This window comes from Macaca nemestrina, chromosome 14 (genome assembly GCF_043159975.1).
Source record: "Macaca nemestrina isolate mMacNem1 chromosome 14, mMacNem.hap1, whole genome shotgun sequence".
Lineage (NCBI taxonomy): Eukaryota > Metazoa > Chordata > Mammalia > Primates > Cercopithecidae > Macaca > Macaca nemestrina.
The window spans coordinates 107,626,214-107,642,237 of NC_092138.1; the positions used below are offsets into that span (position 1 = coordinate 107,626,214).

The 16,024-nt window shown below is 39.2% G+C and overlaps 1 protein-coding gene across 8 annotated transcripts in view; it reads right to left on the reverse strand.

The window, feature by feature from the left end:
- LOC105463925 (MAPK associated protein 1) overlaps positions 1-16,024 on the reverse strand; it is a 270,742-nt gene that overhangs the window by 116,503 nt on the left and 138,215 nt on the right. For 6 of the 8 annotated variants that reach the window (XM_011711356.3, XM_011711355.2, XM_011711362.3 and 3 more), the window contains one exon: positions 3,266-3,442. The exons of the other annotated variants lie outside the window; for them this stretch is intronic. In XM_011711356.3, coding sequence (XP_011709658.1) covers positions 3,266-3,442 — 177 coding nt within the window. The remainder of the gene's footprint in view (positions 1-3,265; positions 3,443-16,024) is intronic. 8 annotated transcript variants of the gene reach the window in all.

Genomic DNA, 16,024 nt, shown 5'->3' on the forward strand with positions numbered 1-16,024 from the left:
TTTCCCAGCCTCAACCTCTCGGCAGGGGGCTGGAAAGGGCATGGACTTTAAAGTCAGGGATGGGTCAAATCTAGGCCTAAGAACAATACTGCTTACCCTCAGTTTCCACGTCCCTAAACTGTTCATAAAAACTGGTCTTTTTGGGATTAAGTGAGATAGCATATGCATAGTTGGCCCTTAGTAAGTATTAGTTCACTCCCTATTGTCAAACCTACTTCCCTCTTTCTGTTTCAGCTCTGTGTCTTCCCAGCCACTTCTTGTCCCTCCTCTACTGGGAGACAAGTGGAAGGAGTGAAGGTGGGAAGTGATGAGGAGTAGTTATGGCTTTATTTATTTTGCTGGGATTTCCTTCTCTGAAACTTTAGACACATCCCTAGAGACTCCTGAAGGTCTGCTCTGTTCTGCATTTGTAAGAGAAGCTTTACTAACTTAGAATATAGACCAGAAAGGCAAGTAAGAGGTTGCTGAACCAAGAAAATACACACAGGGCAAACGGTCAGTAATCTGCACTATTTCATCAGACGACTGAGAAAAAGAAAATTTATTCACATTTTTGTTCTTAATGCTCACATATAAAGATTTCACTTTACCTCGTGTTTTCAGAAGCACTCCAGACACATCAAATAAACTCTCTTGAATTTTAAAATAGAAAAAGGATTGGGCTATGTGTGTGTCTGGGAGTGGGAACACAGGGGTGGGAGTAATTCAGGATCAAAAAACAGAGTATTAAGTTTAAAGCAGTTGTTACTCTTTGCCTTCCCCCTCCTCCTATTCTCCAGAAGGCAGGGTTCATAGTGCAACACTGTGTAGTCTTAGATGCTCCTCCTGGAAAGGCATATGAATCCTAGCCCCACTCCACTGTATTGAAAACTCAGTGATAATAGCCTCTTGCTTTAAAAAAGGACTTTTGATTCAAAAGACTGCTATGATCATGTGTTAATATTTACATAGAAAAAGTTCTAGTCATATTAATAATCAATAAAAATGTAAGTAAAAACTACTGAAATGCCACTGTGTATATCTTTTAAAGTAGAAAAAAACACTTCTAATACCTTGTAATGGTAAAACTGTAAAAATGATTTTAGGAATTCTGTTGGTAGCATTGTAAATTAGGACATCTTTCAGAGGGCTATTTGTCAATAAAAAGTGAGTCTAAAGACATTTCTACTCTGTGACTAATAATCCTACTTACAAGGTGTGATCCTAAGGAAGTTGTTCAACAGAATGAAAGGGATATAGATAATGACTGTCATCACCAAATTACTTATTAAAACCACACAACGAAGCAATCTAAATATTCTGCGATCGGCTTCCACTGCATCCCATACACTTTTCTTTTACACTGCTTATCACATTTTAATTATTTAACAACTGTCTCACTACTAGATAGTAAGCTCCATGAGGGTAGTGCTGTCTCTGCCTAGATCTCTGGCACATAAATACAGACTGTAGGAATTAAGAACAAATACTGAAACATTTATAATTTATCATTTATTTATTTATTTTTAGACAGAGTCTCGCTTTGTCGTCCAGGCTAGAGTGCAATGGCACGATCTCAACTCACTGCAACCTCCGCCTCCCGGGTTCCAGCGATTCTCCTGCCTCAGCCTACCGAGTAGCTGGGATTACAGGCACCCACCACTGTGTCCGGCTCATTTTTGTATTTTTAGTAGAGACAGGGTTTTGACATGTTGGCCAAGCTGGTTTCGAACTCCTGACCCACCTTGGCCTCCCAAATCCTGGCCTGCCTTGGTCTCCCAAAGTGCTGGGATTACAGGCGTGAGCCCAAACTAATTTAATGTTAAGTAAAAATAACACAAAATATATGTGTGCTACAAGTGAAACTGAGTAACACATACACATGATTATATTATTATACAAGATTAAAAATAGTTAAGTTGGAGGCATCATTGGCCAACTTTTCAATTACTTTAAATACTCTTTAAAGTTATTTTAGTACCTCTAAAATGAAAAAGCAGGAAAAAATTTGCTGTTATACACACCAAACTTGACCTTGTAGTAGGGATGAAATGGCCACCATCAAAGCCTGAGGGCCTACTCCCTAGCTTACCCCCGGGCACTCAGGTATTCTTTCTTTGCTCAAGGGTAGAAAGACCCAAAATACTCATATATCGTATGTAACATAACCCTATTTTCTATAACAATCTCAAACACAGACAGTATGTTTAGAGAGATGGAGAAATGCCTTCTAAAGCAATCCCTCTTTTGAACAGTGAATTTGCTGGTTACTAACAGCAGGGGGTGCCAAAGGGATCGCTATTGTTCCCAGGAGATGGCCAGGAGAAGGCCTGCTGAGGCCTAGGTTAAAAAAAGCTTATATTTGAGAGTAAAATCCAAATGCAGGAGATTTTCCCTTAACAACTGGGACATGTGGATAAAATTCAGGAGCTCTATAAACTTGAATGGATAAAAACTACATTTTAATTTTCACTAACTTCTGATATTTTACATTTCCTTGATTTACAAGTGTAGGCAACCAATCACAGTAGAATCACAGTGCCAGTGACTCTGTCATGAACAGAAGTCATAGCTAACACCACAGCACGTTACAGCTGTTGCAGATTTCTCAAATGCCATTTATGCTCATCACTGCTTTGAAACAATGGGCTTCAAGAGTTACTGTTAGGTATGCAGCTGGATCTTATTGTTTAATCTACTAGTAAAGCCACACATATTACTATATCATGACTTTGTTCAGTAATCTGATAACTTTAAATAACAGAATACTTTTATATTCCAGTGGATTTTATCTTATGCATTTACACACACTTTTCTGAGAAAGGCACAAAAAGAGTTTAAGACGTGTGCTTAGTCTCAAGGTAGGCAACTGATAGGGAAGGTCAAATTTGGTCTGAGAGAAAAGTATTTTAAGTCACAACAGAGAAGTGGCCACAGTGCATGTTTTCATTTAGTGTGTATTCTTTGCAGAGAAGGTGCAAACCCAGAAGTTTTGCTCCTTAGGCTCCCAGTGCACCAGCGTTTCCAGAGGCCTGGCTCTGGACCTGCCGTTCAGAGATTTGCTTCACACAACAGGCCACTGCAAAGCCGTCTGTGTAGCCTAGGTGCACAGGCATGAAATACAACGTGAATGTCATCCTCAACATCTCTCTGGGAGTTATCATTATTACCACTGGACTTTCCAGATGCCAAATATCATTTATTGGATGAACGAAACCAAAATCAGATTCAAAATGCTAGAAGGTTGGGATGACATACTGAGAGAAATAACAGAGTCAGTACTCACATTCGAACAAAGAGTGACTCTTTGGATGTCAGACCAGGAGATGAGTACTTTTCAACCAGGGCCAAAGTACTGAAGCCAAACTTATGAATGGGCTCATTGGAATCCAACGGGGGGAAATCGGTGTCTACCTCCCCATCATCCTCAGCAATATGCAGGCAGTAGGCACTGACATTGTCACTGAAAGGAAAACCAAAAAGGTGAGTGAATACCAAGGTAGCAAAGGGACAAGAAGACCAGAGAGTATGGTGCACAGCAAGCAAATTGAGGAGACTGCTTTTCTTTACCCCAAGCCTGGTGATACAGTAAAAAACCCCAAATCCTACTTCATTTGATAGAGAGAACACATATGGCAATGCAAAGGGGAGAAAAACAGTGTGAAATGAAGGTCTTCATACTACTCTGTTCTTGCAACATTCACTGAGCCCTATTGTAGCTACGACAAAGAACCTAACCTCTTAGATCAAAGGTGAGATTTAGTATCAGCCCTAACAGCAGCTTACAGCATAGTAGGGAGGAAAACTAACAAGCACTACACTAGCGACAATACAAATGTAAAAAATAAAATAAAAAAATAAAAACTATATATATATATATAAAAACAGATATAAACAAAACTGTAAAGGGGGAAAGATTATTTGGCCACGGGGAAGGTGGTGGTCAGAGGCCTCTGATTTATGGTTAGGATTAAGAAAATATCTGGCCAGGCATGGTGGCTCATGCCTGTAATCCCAGCACTTTGGGAGGCTGAGGCAGGCAGATCGCTTGATCCCAGGAGTTCAAGACTAGCTGGGCAACATGGCAAAACACTGTCTCTGTTAAAAATACAAAAATTAGCCAGACATGGTGGTGAGCTACTCAGGAGGCTGAGGTGAGAGGATCACGTGAGCCTGTGAGGTCAAGGCTGCAGTGAGCTATGATGGTGCTACTTCACTCCAACCTGGGCAACAGAGTAAGACCCTGTCTCAAAAAAGTAAAATTAAAATTAAAAAAGAAAATATCTGTGCTCTAGATCAGGAGAAATACTCAAGGTAACCAAGACAATCCACACAGTTCTCCCTTCTCTAAAGAGTATCTAACTCAGTTGGTAGAATCTGCCTTCAAACACCACAGATCCTTAGCAGAGTAAAAGCAAATGACCGGATTAATCCTGACACAGATACCTGGCCCTCTTGACTACTTCTGCACACTTCCCACTCCCCAGAATGTCCAGACAGTACTCCCAGATTGCAGCCTTGCCCAGTTTAGAATCAACACATACCCTCTTTGGGGGAAGTAAAAAGTTGATCTGTTCAAAGAGGGTGGGAAACTGTACCAACATACAGACAGTGTAAAACTGCAATCAATTCAACTTGCTGTGAAACAGCAAGCCTGCGAGCTTCAGAAGTATGCGAGCTTCAGAAGCAGGAACCCAATAGTTCACAAGGCAGTAGAATTCTAAATTCTGAAGCTTAAATTTGGAGTTTTAATTACATGATTGATGCTTAAATTAATTAATTGCAAAGTGTATGCTAATTGTTTAATTGGTTGTTTGATCTATATAGATCATTTTTTGAATTAAATGAGTTGATTTACCAAGTTTATTGATTGGATGTGACAATGAATTATTTCACTGACTACCTGATTTGCAATTTTCCCAATTAATTCACAAATCTTTAGCTGCAACTCTGCTTATTGAAAGAGAGGGAGCCTACTTTAGGTGATCTATACTCAGTGAGTCTGTCATGACTAAGAGATATTTATGATAAAAAACAGGTAATAAGGACAGATTAAAATTAATGGAACCTGTAAATTTGCTAAACGGATTGATAAGAAGAAAGTAATCTAGCTATGTTTGTCACTTTACATTACAGGTATCTGCAATGCTGTTAAGATATTTAAAATTCACCTATGAATGGCATGGGAAACTTTTGGATCTCTGCAACAGGGTACTAACTTAAACACAAAACAATTATAGAGGCAAAAGAAAGCACTTTGGATGAGGAAAATGTCATGGTATACTGGCTAAGAGAGCTCTGTGGTCAGAACGAGTTCAAATTTCAGCTCCATGGCTCACGGCTATGTGATTTCAGAGAATAAGCTTCACCTCGAGTTTCAGTTTCCACTTGGGTAAAAAGGGTATAATCACCCCTTAGAGGTTGTAAAGATTAGATGAGATAATATATGTAGTGTCTGGCATGTAACGTAAATAAAAAATAAATGGGAAGGTAACTATAATAAGAAAGTCATATGGAAACTAACTTATAGTTGCACCAATTCTTAAACATAAATTGTGGATGCATATTAGAGCAACAATGCAACTGAGCAGCATGTTCTATGTACACACATCTGTAACGGGAGTCAACATGTCCACTATGCTCCAGCCTTGGGGTCACTCAGCTCCCAGGATTTTATGAACAGGGCAGACGTGGATGGAACAAGCAACAGGCAGCACGGATTATTTATTGCCATGTAAATCAACCTGAGGAATGTTTGATTCTCCAGCACCACGGAGGTTCAGGGGCAAATAATAAGCCTATTGATCAAAGCAGAAAGTCCAGCAATGATATCAGAAGAATTCTGCTTTGATTGTTAAGGGACACCCCAAATCCTCTCAAAACAAATTCAACAAATATCACAGGCTAAGATTTGAGATCCAAAAGGTTTGCTGCCAAGTGCTATTCTTCTCCCCAGTTCTTAAATATGAAGTGTGAAATCACTCATTCAAAACACATCTGTAAAGTGCCCCCCTGTGCTGTGGCCTGTCCTGAGCACCAGGAAGAGAGGAAGGAAAAGAAGACTGATTCCTGCCATATTATAAAAGACTAATGGAAACCTCTTCTGGGTCATCAGTAAAGTCTAGCAGCAAATAGTGCTCCAACTCCTCTGACCCCTTAATTGAAAATCTGAGGAGCTAATGACTAAAATTCTGTATTTTACACATGGACATATTGGTTCCTTTGTGCTTTTATAAAGGAATCATTAGTAAAAGAATCTACTGTTATATTTTGACTGCTAAAACTGCTTCAGGACTCCAAATTAGTACTAGTACAATACTAGCAGTATCATTAGCTACATATACTGAGTACTATGAGCCAGACACTCTGCAAAGTGGCTTAGATATATAAGATCACTGAAACTTCACATCAACTTTGTAAATGAATTATTTATTATTTCTATTTTACAAATTAGATAGCTGAGCCTCAACAGGATTAGGTGGCTTGCTCAAGATTAAACAGCATGTAAGTGACGGGGCTGAGATTCAAATCCAGGCAGCCAAGAGCTGTCCCTCTTGACCCCCACCCATTTCTCTGCCAAAGTCATGGTGTGTCAAGACTTCCCGAAGCACTTGGGAACCCAGTCATCTATGGAAATGTGACACATTTTGATGAGAAGGAGGAAACCATGACATATTACTTATAAAAAAAAAAAAGATTTAGTTGAACCTCCTTACTTTTACAGATGGGAAATGGAGGCAGAGAAAAGAGGGATAACATGCTTATGATCACCCAATTAAACAGAGGCAAAGCTGGTCTCGAAAACTCTGGTCTCCCTACTTCTTGTCCATTATTCTTTAATCAAATAAAAAACTGGTGGACTTTTGAAATGGGGAGAGAAAAAGAAAGGTGGCAGCTCTGGTCCCTGCCTCAGGAAATCCCCTGATACAGACATCTCAAGAGTTTACAACACAATGAAAACAGGGGCACTTCCCATGACATAGTTTGGTGGAAAGAACAGGGATTTTGCAGACACATCTGGTTTTAATGCTAACTCAAATTCTTAGACGAAATCTCTTTGAGCTCCATTTTCTTATCTGAAAAACAGCTTTCCTTGACTTCTTTAGGAGACTCGCTTGGATCTCCGAAATTCAAGCAATTCTCCTTTGTGGTCTCACAAAATTTGGTCAATATTTCTGTGTATCACTAGTCATATTGCTTTTTCCTATTTCTGCATCTGTGTTCTAAAGAGCAAGGATTCTTCTATTATCTCTCCATACTTACTAAAGAGTAAAGTGACTAGCATTTAGAAGGTACTTAACAAACATTTGTTGAATGAATGAAGATATGAACTTGTAGACTGAATCATTGTATGAAAAAAGCAAAGGGTATCATTATTATTTTTGAGACGGAGTCTTGCTCTTGTCACCCAGGCTAGAGTGCAATGAAAATGGCACGATCTCTGCTCATTGAAACCTCTGCCTCCCGGGTTCAAGCGATTCTCCTGCCTCAGCCTCCCGAGTGACTGGGATTATAGGCGCCTGACACCACACCAGGCTAATTTTTGTATTGTTAGTAGAGACAGTGTTTCGCCATGTTGGCCAGGCTGGTCTCGAACTCCTGACCTCATGATCCACCCGCCTTGGCCTCCCAAAGTGCTGGGATTATAGGCATGGGCCACCACGCCCAACCAGCAAAGGGTATTATTAATGAGGTATGTGTTAACGAGAAGAGGGGAAGTAATAAGCTTTTCTTTTTGTGTTCTTGCTTTTCACAGTGATATCTGTTAACCAAATAGGGCTTTCTAGGCAACGCACATGTGTCAAAGATTGTAATTCAAGACTAGAGGAGAAGGCAGCTCAGGAAGAGGTGAGGATGAAAGGGGAATTTTTATAGTCCATCAAGATACGAATACTGGCATCTCACTTTTTATGGAGAAAAAACAGTGAGAAATGATGATACTATGTAAAAATTCTCAATTGTCACACATGAAAAGACTAGAAATAAGTATACCAAATGGGTTAAGGTTATACATATATTTAAGTCACTAGCACTCTTTTCCTTCTAATTTTCTATACTTTCCAAATATCCTGAGTACAGATAACTTTTATTTTCCTTTCTTTATAAAAGATTTATTTTTGATAGGGGTAGCACATTTTTATTGTGCACAACTTAGAAATCTGAAGCAGTATGAAGAATGCAGGGAAATCTCTTAGCCTGCCACACAGAGAATCACTTGTCCTGGAGACCCTGAGCATTGTCAGCCTCACTCATGTCCCCTTGTTCCTAAGTGGTCATTTTCTCTACCGAGTTTTGGAATTATGAAGGAAGTAACCATATCTACTGCATAAGGGTCTTGTAAGGATTGAATGATTGAATTTATTGCACAGTGCCTGCATGAAGAAAGATTCTCATTTTGCTAAGATTTCTTCTACTGCTCTTAAGCTTCTGATTATGCAGAAGCTGAATTAACTATCTCACAGTAGCATGGTAGATAGCATGAGGCAGAGAGACCTAAAAGTCCTGTTTCTGAGTCACCACTAGAGAAAGAGGAATGATCAAAAGAACAATGAACGAGTACAGGATAATTGGATCCACAGGAAGAGACTTAATTTTAGAGTTGGGTTGGCATAAAAAGAACAGTCCCTTTCACGGGACCATGAAGTCTCCAAGAGAATTGGAAGTTTGAACAATGAACGGATGCAAAATAGAGCCTGCTGCCAAAAAAGAGGTGGGGGTGGGGGGCGTACAAGGCAGAATACATATGATATATAAATCATATCTCTAAATCTTTAATGAGTACAACTTTCACTTATTCATGTTTCATCAAATGAGGTTAAAATTTTCCATTAAAAAATGTATTTCATTGAATTGTTTAACCAATATTCATTTTATGTTCAAAGGCCAGTATAGCTTTCACAAAGTAACAGAAGCCTACAGCCCATATATAGATGGCATTTAATTCATATGTGAAAATTCAGGAGCATTCCAGGAATCATCCCAGATTTCTCCCAAATGTGATCTGGCATGTTCAATTTACATACTCATAAAAATTCACTCATCCTCGGAAAATGTAAAACACACTTAAGTATGATGACCAGATAGATGAATGCTCATTGTGTTTTTTTACACGAAAAATAAAAGAGCACATGATTTTTAAATGTCCAGAACTCTCATTACTTGGGCTTTGGTGTTTATTTTGATGAGACAATCAATGTTAATAGTGTATTGGGCATTAGCAAGGGAAAAAGGGTCATGAGGATTGCAGCTCAGAAGCTGATCTCTCTGAAATCAGAGAAAAGGCTTTTAAGATGATCAAGATTTCCTTTTTCCCAAAACCCTCAGGAAAGGGAGGTCCAAAAAAACCTCAGGAAGTTAGATAACTTCTGGATCCTTGGTTTCTCTCCTGCAAAAAAAGGTTATTATCTATAACTTACAGAGATGTTGTAAGGAATAAAATCATACACTTGAAGTGCTTTAGCATGTGGTGTGACACACAGTAGGCCCTCCAGGGTGTATCTACCAACCCATTACCTAGTAGTGTGGTGACTAGCAATTGGGAATTGTTGTAATGGGTTTTCTTTCTGTGTAGGTCACCGAACAAAATGTATGCAATAATTCCACATCTGTCACTTAAATAAAATAAATCAGCAGGTTGAGAAATCTAACTTGGTGATTTTTACTGAATAAAATTCTATATACAGTCAGAAGCTTGTTTTAGCAGACACCTGAAGAAGGGCCTCCTCGGCAGGGCAAGGGTAGAGAATTTCAGTCCAGATCTTTAAATGTTCCTATGTCCTCTCACCCATTCCACAAATTATTGAGTATTTGCTATGTGTTAAGCATTGTGTATGGACTGGGGAATACAAGCCCATAAAATAGACACAGTCCAGACACAAAACTAGGCTACTACTACTTATAAGACTTCTTGCTGGGTGTGGTGACTCACACCTATAATTCTAGCACTTTGGGAGGTCAAGGCAGGCAGATTGCTTGAGCCCAGGAGTTTGAGACTAGCCTGGGCAACATGGTGAAACTCCATCTCTGTAAAAAATACAAAAATTAGCTGTGTGTAGTGGCACATGCTTGTAGTCCCAGCTACTCAGGAGGTGAGGTGCGAGGATAGCTTGAGCCTGGGAGGATGAGGCTGCCGTGAGCTGTGACTGCACCCCTGCAGCAGCGTGGGCAACAGAGTGAGACACTGTCTTGAAAAAGAAAAAGAAAAAAGACTTCTTCATTCACTTGGATGTCTCTCAAGTAATCTCTGCCTTCATTATACCCAAAACTGAACTCCACTCACACTGAGAAACCTGTTTCTGTAGGATATCCCATTTCAACCCTGCCATCCACACAGTTCTTCAATGTCCATCCAGTCTTAGGCCTGTCTCTCTTTTTATTCATCCATGCTACAAGTTTTAATTAATATCTATGTACATGACTCCTAAATTCACATTTCCAGCTCATATCTTTCCCCTCTAAACTCCAGACGAGAAAATATAAATGTCTACTTGAACACTTCGTTTGGATCTAGCAAAGCCATCTCAAACTAACAGGCAGAAAACCAAACTCATGCTGCCCCTATCCCTCCTAGTCACACAGCAAATCCCAATGAAACCTGCTGTTCCAATGCTAGCTATTTCAGTGAAGGGCACCACAGTGTATCAAGGTGTGCGAGTATGAAACCTCTCCTCTGCCACACTCTCCATATCAAGTTCAGCCCAAGTCCTTGTGAATTCCATTTCTCAAATACTCCCAGAATCTGTCCACTTCTCTCAGTCCCCACTGTGACCCCTGCCTACCTCTCGGTCTCATTCTGTCAGAGGCGTGTGAGTCAGAGCAACTCCATCTTAAATTGAGCTGGGTAAAATGAGGCTGAAACCTACTGAGCTGCATTCCCAGACGGTTAAGGCATTCAGATGAGACAGGAGGTCAGCACAAAATACAGGTCATAAAGGCATTGCTGATAAAAGCCTGCAGTAATGGAGTCAGCTAAAACCCACCAAAACCAAAATGGCAACAAGAGTGACCTCTGGTTGTCCTCACTGCTACATTCCCACCAGCGCCATGACAATTTACAAATGCCATGACAACATCAGAAAGTTACCCTATATGGTCTAAAAAGGGGAGGCATGAATAGTCCACTGTTGTTTAGCATATCATCAAGAAATAATCATAAAAATAGGCAACCAGCAGCCCTCGGGACTGCTCTGTCTATGGAGTAGCCATTCTTTTATTCCTTTTCTTTCTTAATAAACTTGTTTTCATTTTGCACTGTGGACTCGCCCTGAATTCTTTCTTGCGTGAGATCCAAGAACCCTCTCTTGGGGTCTGGATTGGGACCCTTGTCCTGTAACATCTTTCTGGCAACGACAAAAGCGACTATACTGCAGAAACCCCTGACCCAACAAAGGCTAACTTCGGGTAAGTGGTGGGGTCTGGTAACATCTTTCTCACGAACCACAAAAGGGACAATACTGAGGAGACCCTCCGACGCAAAGGAAATAGATTGGAGCACCGATTGGACGACTTTGGGTAAGTGATGGGTAAAGAATGATATTGGTAAAGAATGAGACTGGGGTAGAGGCCCAACTTAGGGGAGTTAGAGTCTCTCCTAAGACAGAGTGGGTTAGAGTCCTCTCTTAATAAGAGGCAAGGACGCCTGACTGACTTTGGGTTAGAGGCCCAACTTAGGAGGGTTAAAGGCCCCTTTCGGTAAAGTCCTTGGATAAGAACAGGTTTGGCACTACAGGATGTTAACCTGTTGTTCTCTTTGGATTAATCTGCCTTGCACTCTTTGCTGATGACTGTGGATGACAGGGTTAGGCATGTACAGGATCGTGGGATATAAGGAGCTTTTTCCTCCCTAAAAGGCAAAACTTGAGAGCTGATGGGACTGCTGGAAAAGGTCCCTTTGCAACCAACAAGCGGCCACCTGAACTTTTCATTATCGGCTGCAATGAGTGGGTCTTCTATCTGGCCTTCCTAAGCTCTTCACCTTCCCACCCTGCCACAGGCAATACTTTCCTTCTGTACTTTTCCTTTCCTTTCTTTTCTGTCACTCAGGGCAACTATCCTGCCCAGCCACCACATGTTGAAACTCTAAGTCAGAGGTTGGATTAAAGATGATGGGGCCCATCTGAGGGCAAATTTAAGCCTTGCCAGTTTGATATTGGGTGCTAAGCAGAGTGGCTAATGTCTATGTCTTATCACATGTATTTTGCTCTGGCCAGAATGAAAAAAAATAATTTTCCTTTATGATGCAGCTTGGCCCCCAGAGTGATGGTGCTGCAAGCCGGATCACTGGTGCCGCTCAGGGAAAGGGAATCCAGAGGCCTGGCATGCTGACAAAAGGGTAAGAATTTCATTCCAGTCAGATTTCTGGTTTCTCCCTCTCTGCAAACAGTTGAATGAATGGTTTAAAAAAAAAAAAATCAGTGTTTATCTCCTCTGTAAAGCTTTGATTAATGCGAAAAAGAGTTCTAAGGCTAGTCTTAAGCTGGTATATTTTGTGCTATGAATTAGTCTTTCTGTGTCGAGGGGTACTTCAGGGTAAAACACGGGCTTAGAACACCTGTAAGCCCACTTTTCAAGACAACCCAGCAAGCTGGTCAGTAACAACTTGAATACGAGTCCCTAAAGCAAAAAAACTGGATGATGTCTCCACCTTGTTTTACGCCCTTGGGAGCTTCACCTTTTAACCATGTGGCAGTACTTTCTCCTGGTATCCACCCTCCAGGGAACAGGAATTTTAGGGTTCATGTCATAGTTAGCTCTAAAAATCATATTAAATAGTTAAAAACCTTTGCAAGCTCAAAATGAACTACTCTAGACTCCTTCTGGGAAAGTAAATGGAGACTACCCTGTGCTATAGTTCAGTAGCTAAGGTTTTTGCACTTTCACAGTGGCGGTCCAGGTTCAATCTCCCACCTAGGAAGCAAGTTGTTTCTGGTTTAATATCTGCGTGACCTTGTCTATTCTCTTCTCCTCCACAGACTATCTTAAATTTTCCTTTCTCTAAATACTTGGGAGGTTACCTTTGGTAAAATTCAAAAGCCAGAAATATCAGCAGCTTGGCATAAGAAATTCTAAAAGGACATTATTAGAGAGTGCTACAGTTAAAATCAGTTTAATTAAAAGCGGATATTCAAGCTCTAACAGCCTGGACTCCTTGGGAAAAACAGGAGGCACCAGAGACCCTTTTCCTGGCCCTGTTCTTCCAAGAGCTCCACCCTAAAGCCAGACATCCAATTAAGAAACTTAACTGGCAAATGAAAAATCTTAAAACTACTGTATAATCTTCTTCTGTCTTTCCATGTAGCTACATATGTGTTGTATGTAATGTTTATATGAAAGAGCTCTAATTGGCTTAAACAAAAATAGCACTTAAATCAAATATTTTAAAAGCAAAATAAAAATTGTAATGCCTTTTAGTTCATGTAACTTAAGTAATCTTTGGGAAATGAAAATAGCATTAAAAATGACTGATAAAAATGTTTATAGTCTAAATTATGCAGGTCAGATATTAAGTTGGCTAAATGCTTTAAGGTCATAAACTGCTTTAACTTTTAAAAACTTTTTAATTTGCCTACCTTAAAGCCATTAAATCCTAGATAAGGCCTGGGGACATGTGGAATTAGCCATGCCCCCTAGCTATACAAAGAAGATTATGAAGAAAGATATTTGATATAAGAAAGGATCTTGTATGGTAAGTTTTTGTCCTAAAGTGAAATGACCGGTTGTTTAAAAGGAGGGAAGTTTAGGGCAAGTCAGAAAGTCCAAGAGTCTCAAATGGTCTGGGTAAGTCGTGAAACAATTTGTGAAAGGGAATTTATGCAAGAAATGTTGTACAATTCGAAGGTAGTTAGGTCTCCTAAATACTTCATAAAATGCCACTATGACTCTTACTGTACAACTTGCCTGGTTTATAGCTAGGTAAGGCCTGGGGACGTGTGGAGTTAGCCACGCCCCTAGCTATGCTGGAGAGTCAGACCTTATATGCACTTCTGCCTGGTGTGTCCTAGGCAGGCTCCACACCTAGTGCAGAATTAAAATCTCAAACTTACCAAGGTTTTCACCAAAAATAAAAGTTGCTAAGAGTTAACATTATAACATGCAATTGAAACTACTAAAACAATTTTACATGCAATGTGTAAAGAAAGAAAAACTTGTTTTTGGTGAAAGATTATAAGAAATCACGGGAATGTGAATTTTTTTTCTGCCTAAAGTATTAAAAGATTGTTTTAAGTAAGAAAAAAAAATCTAAAGGTTTAAACAAGTTGTGAAAGGTTTATAAAAAGTAATTGTAAGAGATTCTGTGTGTGAACATATTGGCTAAAGTTAAAGGGGTAATATTCAGTTTTTCCATGAATTAAATTTTAGAATAAAAGCACAACAGGTTTTTCTTAGAGCACTCATCTGCTCTTTCACACAAAAAATGTAAAGGGTTATAAATGTTTATAAGAATCTTAACTTATGGTTAAACATCAAAATTCAGTAAATATGTCTAAAAGATTTTATAAAAAATTGGGTTTCATATTAATAGTACATTAATATAAAGGTGAAATCTGGCTTATTTGGTATAAAAATCATACATTATCAAATGTAAAATGGTGTTTTGCCTTCTTTGGACTATATGTGCATAAATGTGTTATTGGTATATGTGCCAAATTATGGGAAACTCCTATAATTCTAATATAACTTAGTGTATGTAATTAATAATTATAATTGTTAGGTAAAATTTTGTGTGCCACAGAAGTAACCAAATTTCTTTATCAATTGTGGCTTTAATAGTGGCTGTCCTAAAACTTTTTATCATCTACAGACCATTGTTGTCTTGTTTTAATCCTCTTTAGAAGGTGGTTTATAATTAACTATAGAACTCTAGCAGGTGTTCTTAAATGCAGGTTTCTAATAACTTTGGAAATTGTAACATTAGAATAGAGGAAACAACTTTTAAAACTCTTATGAAGAGCTGGAATGTTCATGCATATCAAATAGAACAGGAGTTAACTGAATTAACTGGACCAATAGAAAACTAAAGTAATCTTTTTAACTTTGCTTAAATGCTGCTGATCTTGCCAGGTGCAGTGGCTCATGCCTGTAATCCTAGCACTCTGGGAGGCCGAGGCAGGTGGATCACCTGAGGTCAGGAGTTTGAGACCAGCCCGGCAAACACATGCTGAAATCCCATCTTTACTAAAAAATACAAAAATTATCCAGGTATGGTGGTGCACGCCTGTAATCCCAGCTATTCAGGAGGCTGAGGAAGGAGAATTGCTTGAACTTGGGAGGCGGAGGTTGCAGTGAGCCGAGATCACGCCACTGCACTCCAGCCTGCTCAACGGGAGCGAGACTCTATCTCAAAAAAAAAGAAAGATGCTGCTGATCTTTTGTTTTTCAGAGTCAAGGAAACTTTTCATTTGAGCTATTTACAGCTTTTAGCAATTAAGTAAAGTATACTCTTATAAACAAAATTTGGAGCATATTTGTTTCTCTGTTGATTTCTCCAAAATTTGGAAACTATTTGTAAGCATTCTTAATTTATGACAATATAGTTATTTGCATAAAGTGCAATAAGAATCTGTTTTCTTTTATAACAGAACACAATTGAAGACACCTGTTATTTTACCAAGGCTTTAACTGGAATGGTGTGTACAAGGTTTCTGACCTGTGATAAGTAAAGAATGTCACTTTCTAACAGGTCCAGGAGCCCCAAGTTGTCTTGGGACCCCAAGAAGAGAGGAATTTACTCAACTAATAGGTATTTGAGGGTACAAAACCATGGCTGAGCTTGGCTTTAAGAAGTCTTAACTAAGATTCTTTCTGTGGAACAGGGTTTCATCAAAGTCCATTTTACAAGAGCCTATGTGAAAAATAATTATTCTCACTGCACTTTATACAAATAATCAGGCCAAGTGTAATAAAGTAAATCAGTCTTACTATGATTTGTCTTTAGTAAAAATGAAAAACTGGAGAATGAAATATTATGTTTCAAGAACTATGGTATACTTGCTATTAAATTCTAGTCTCATTAGTTGTTTTTAAGTTTGTTTCTGCAATTTAGGCT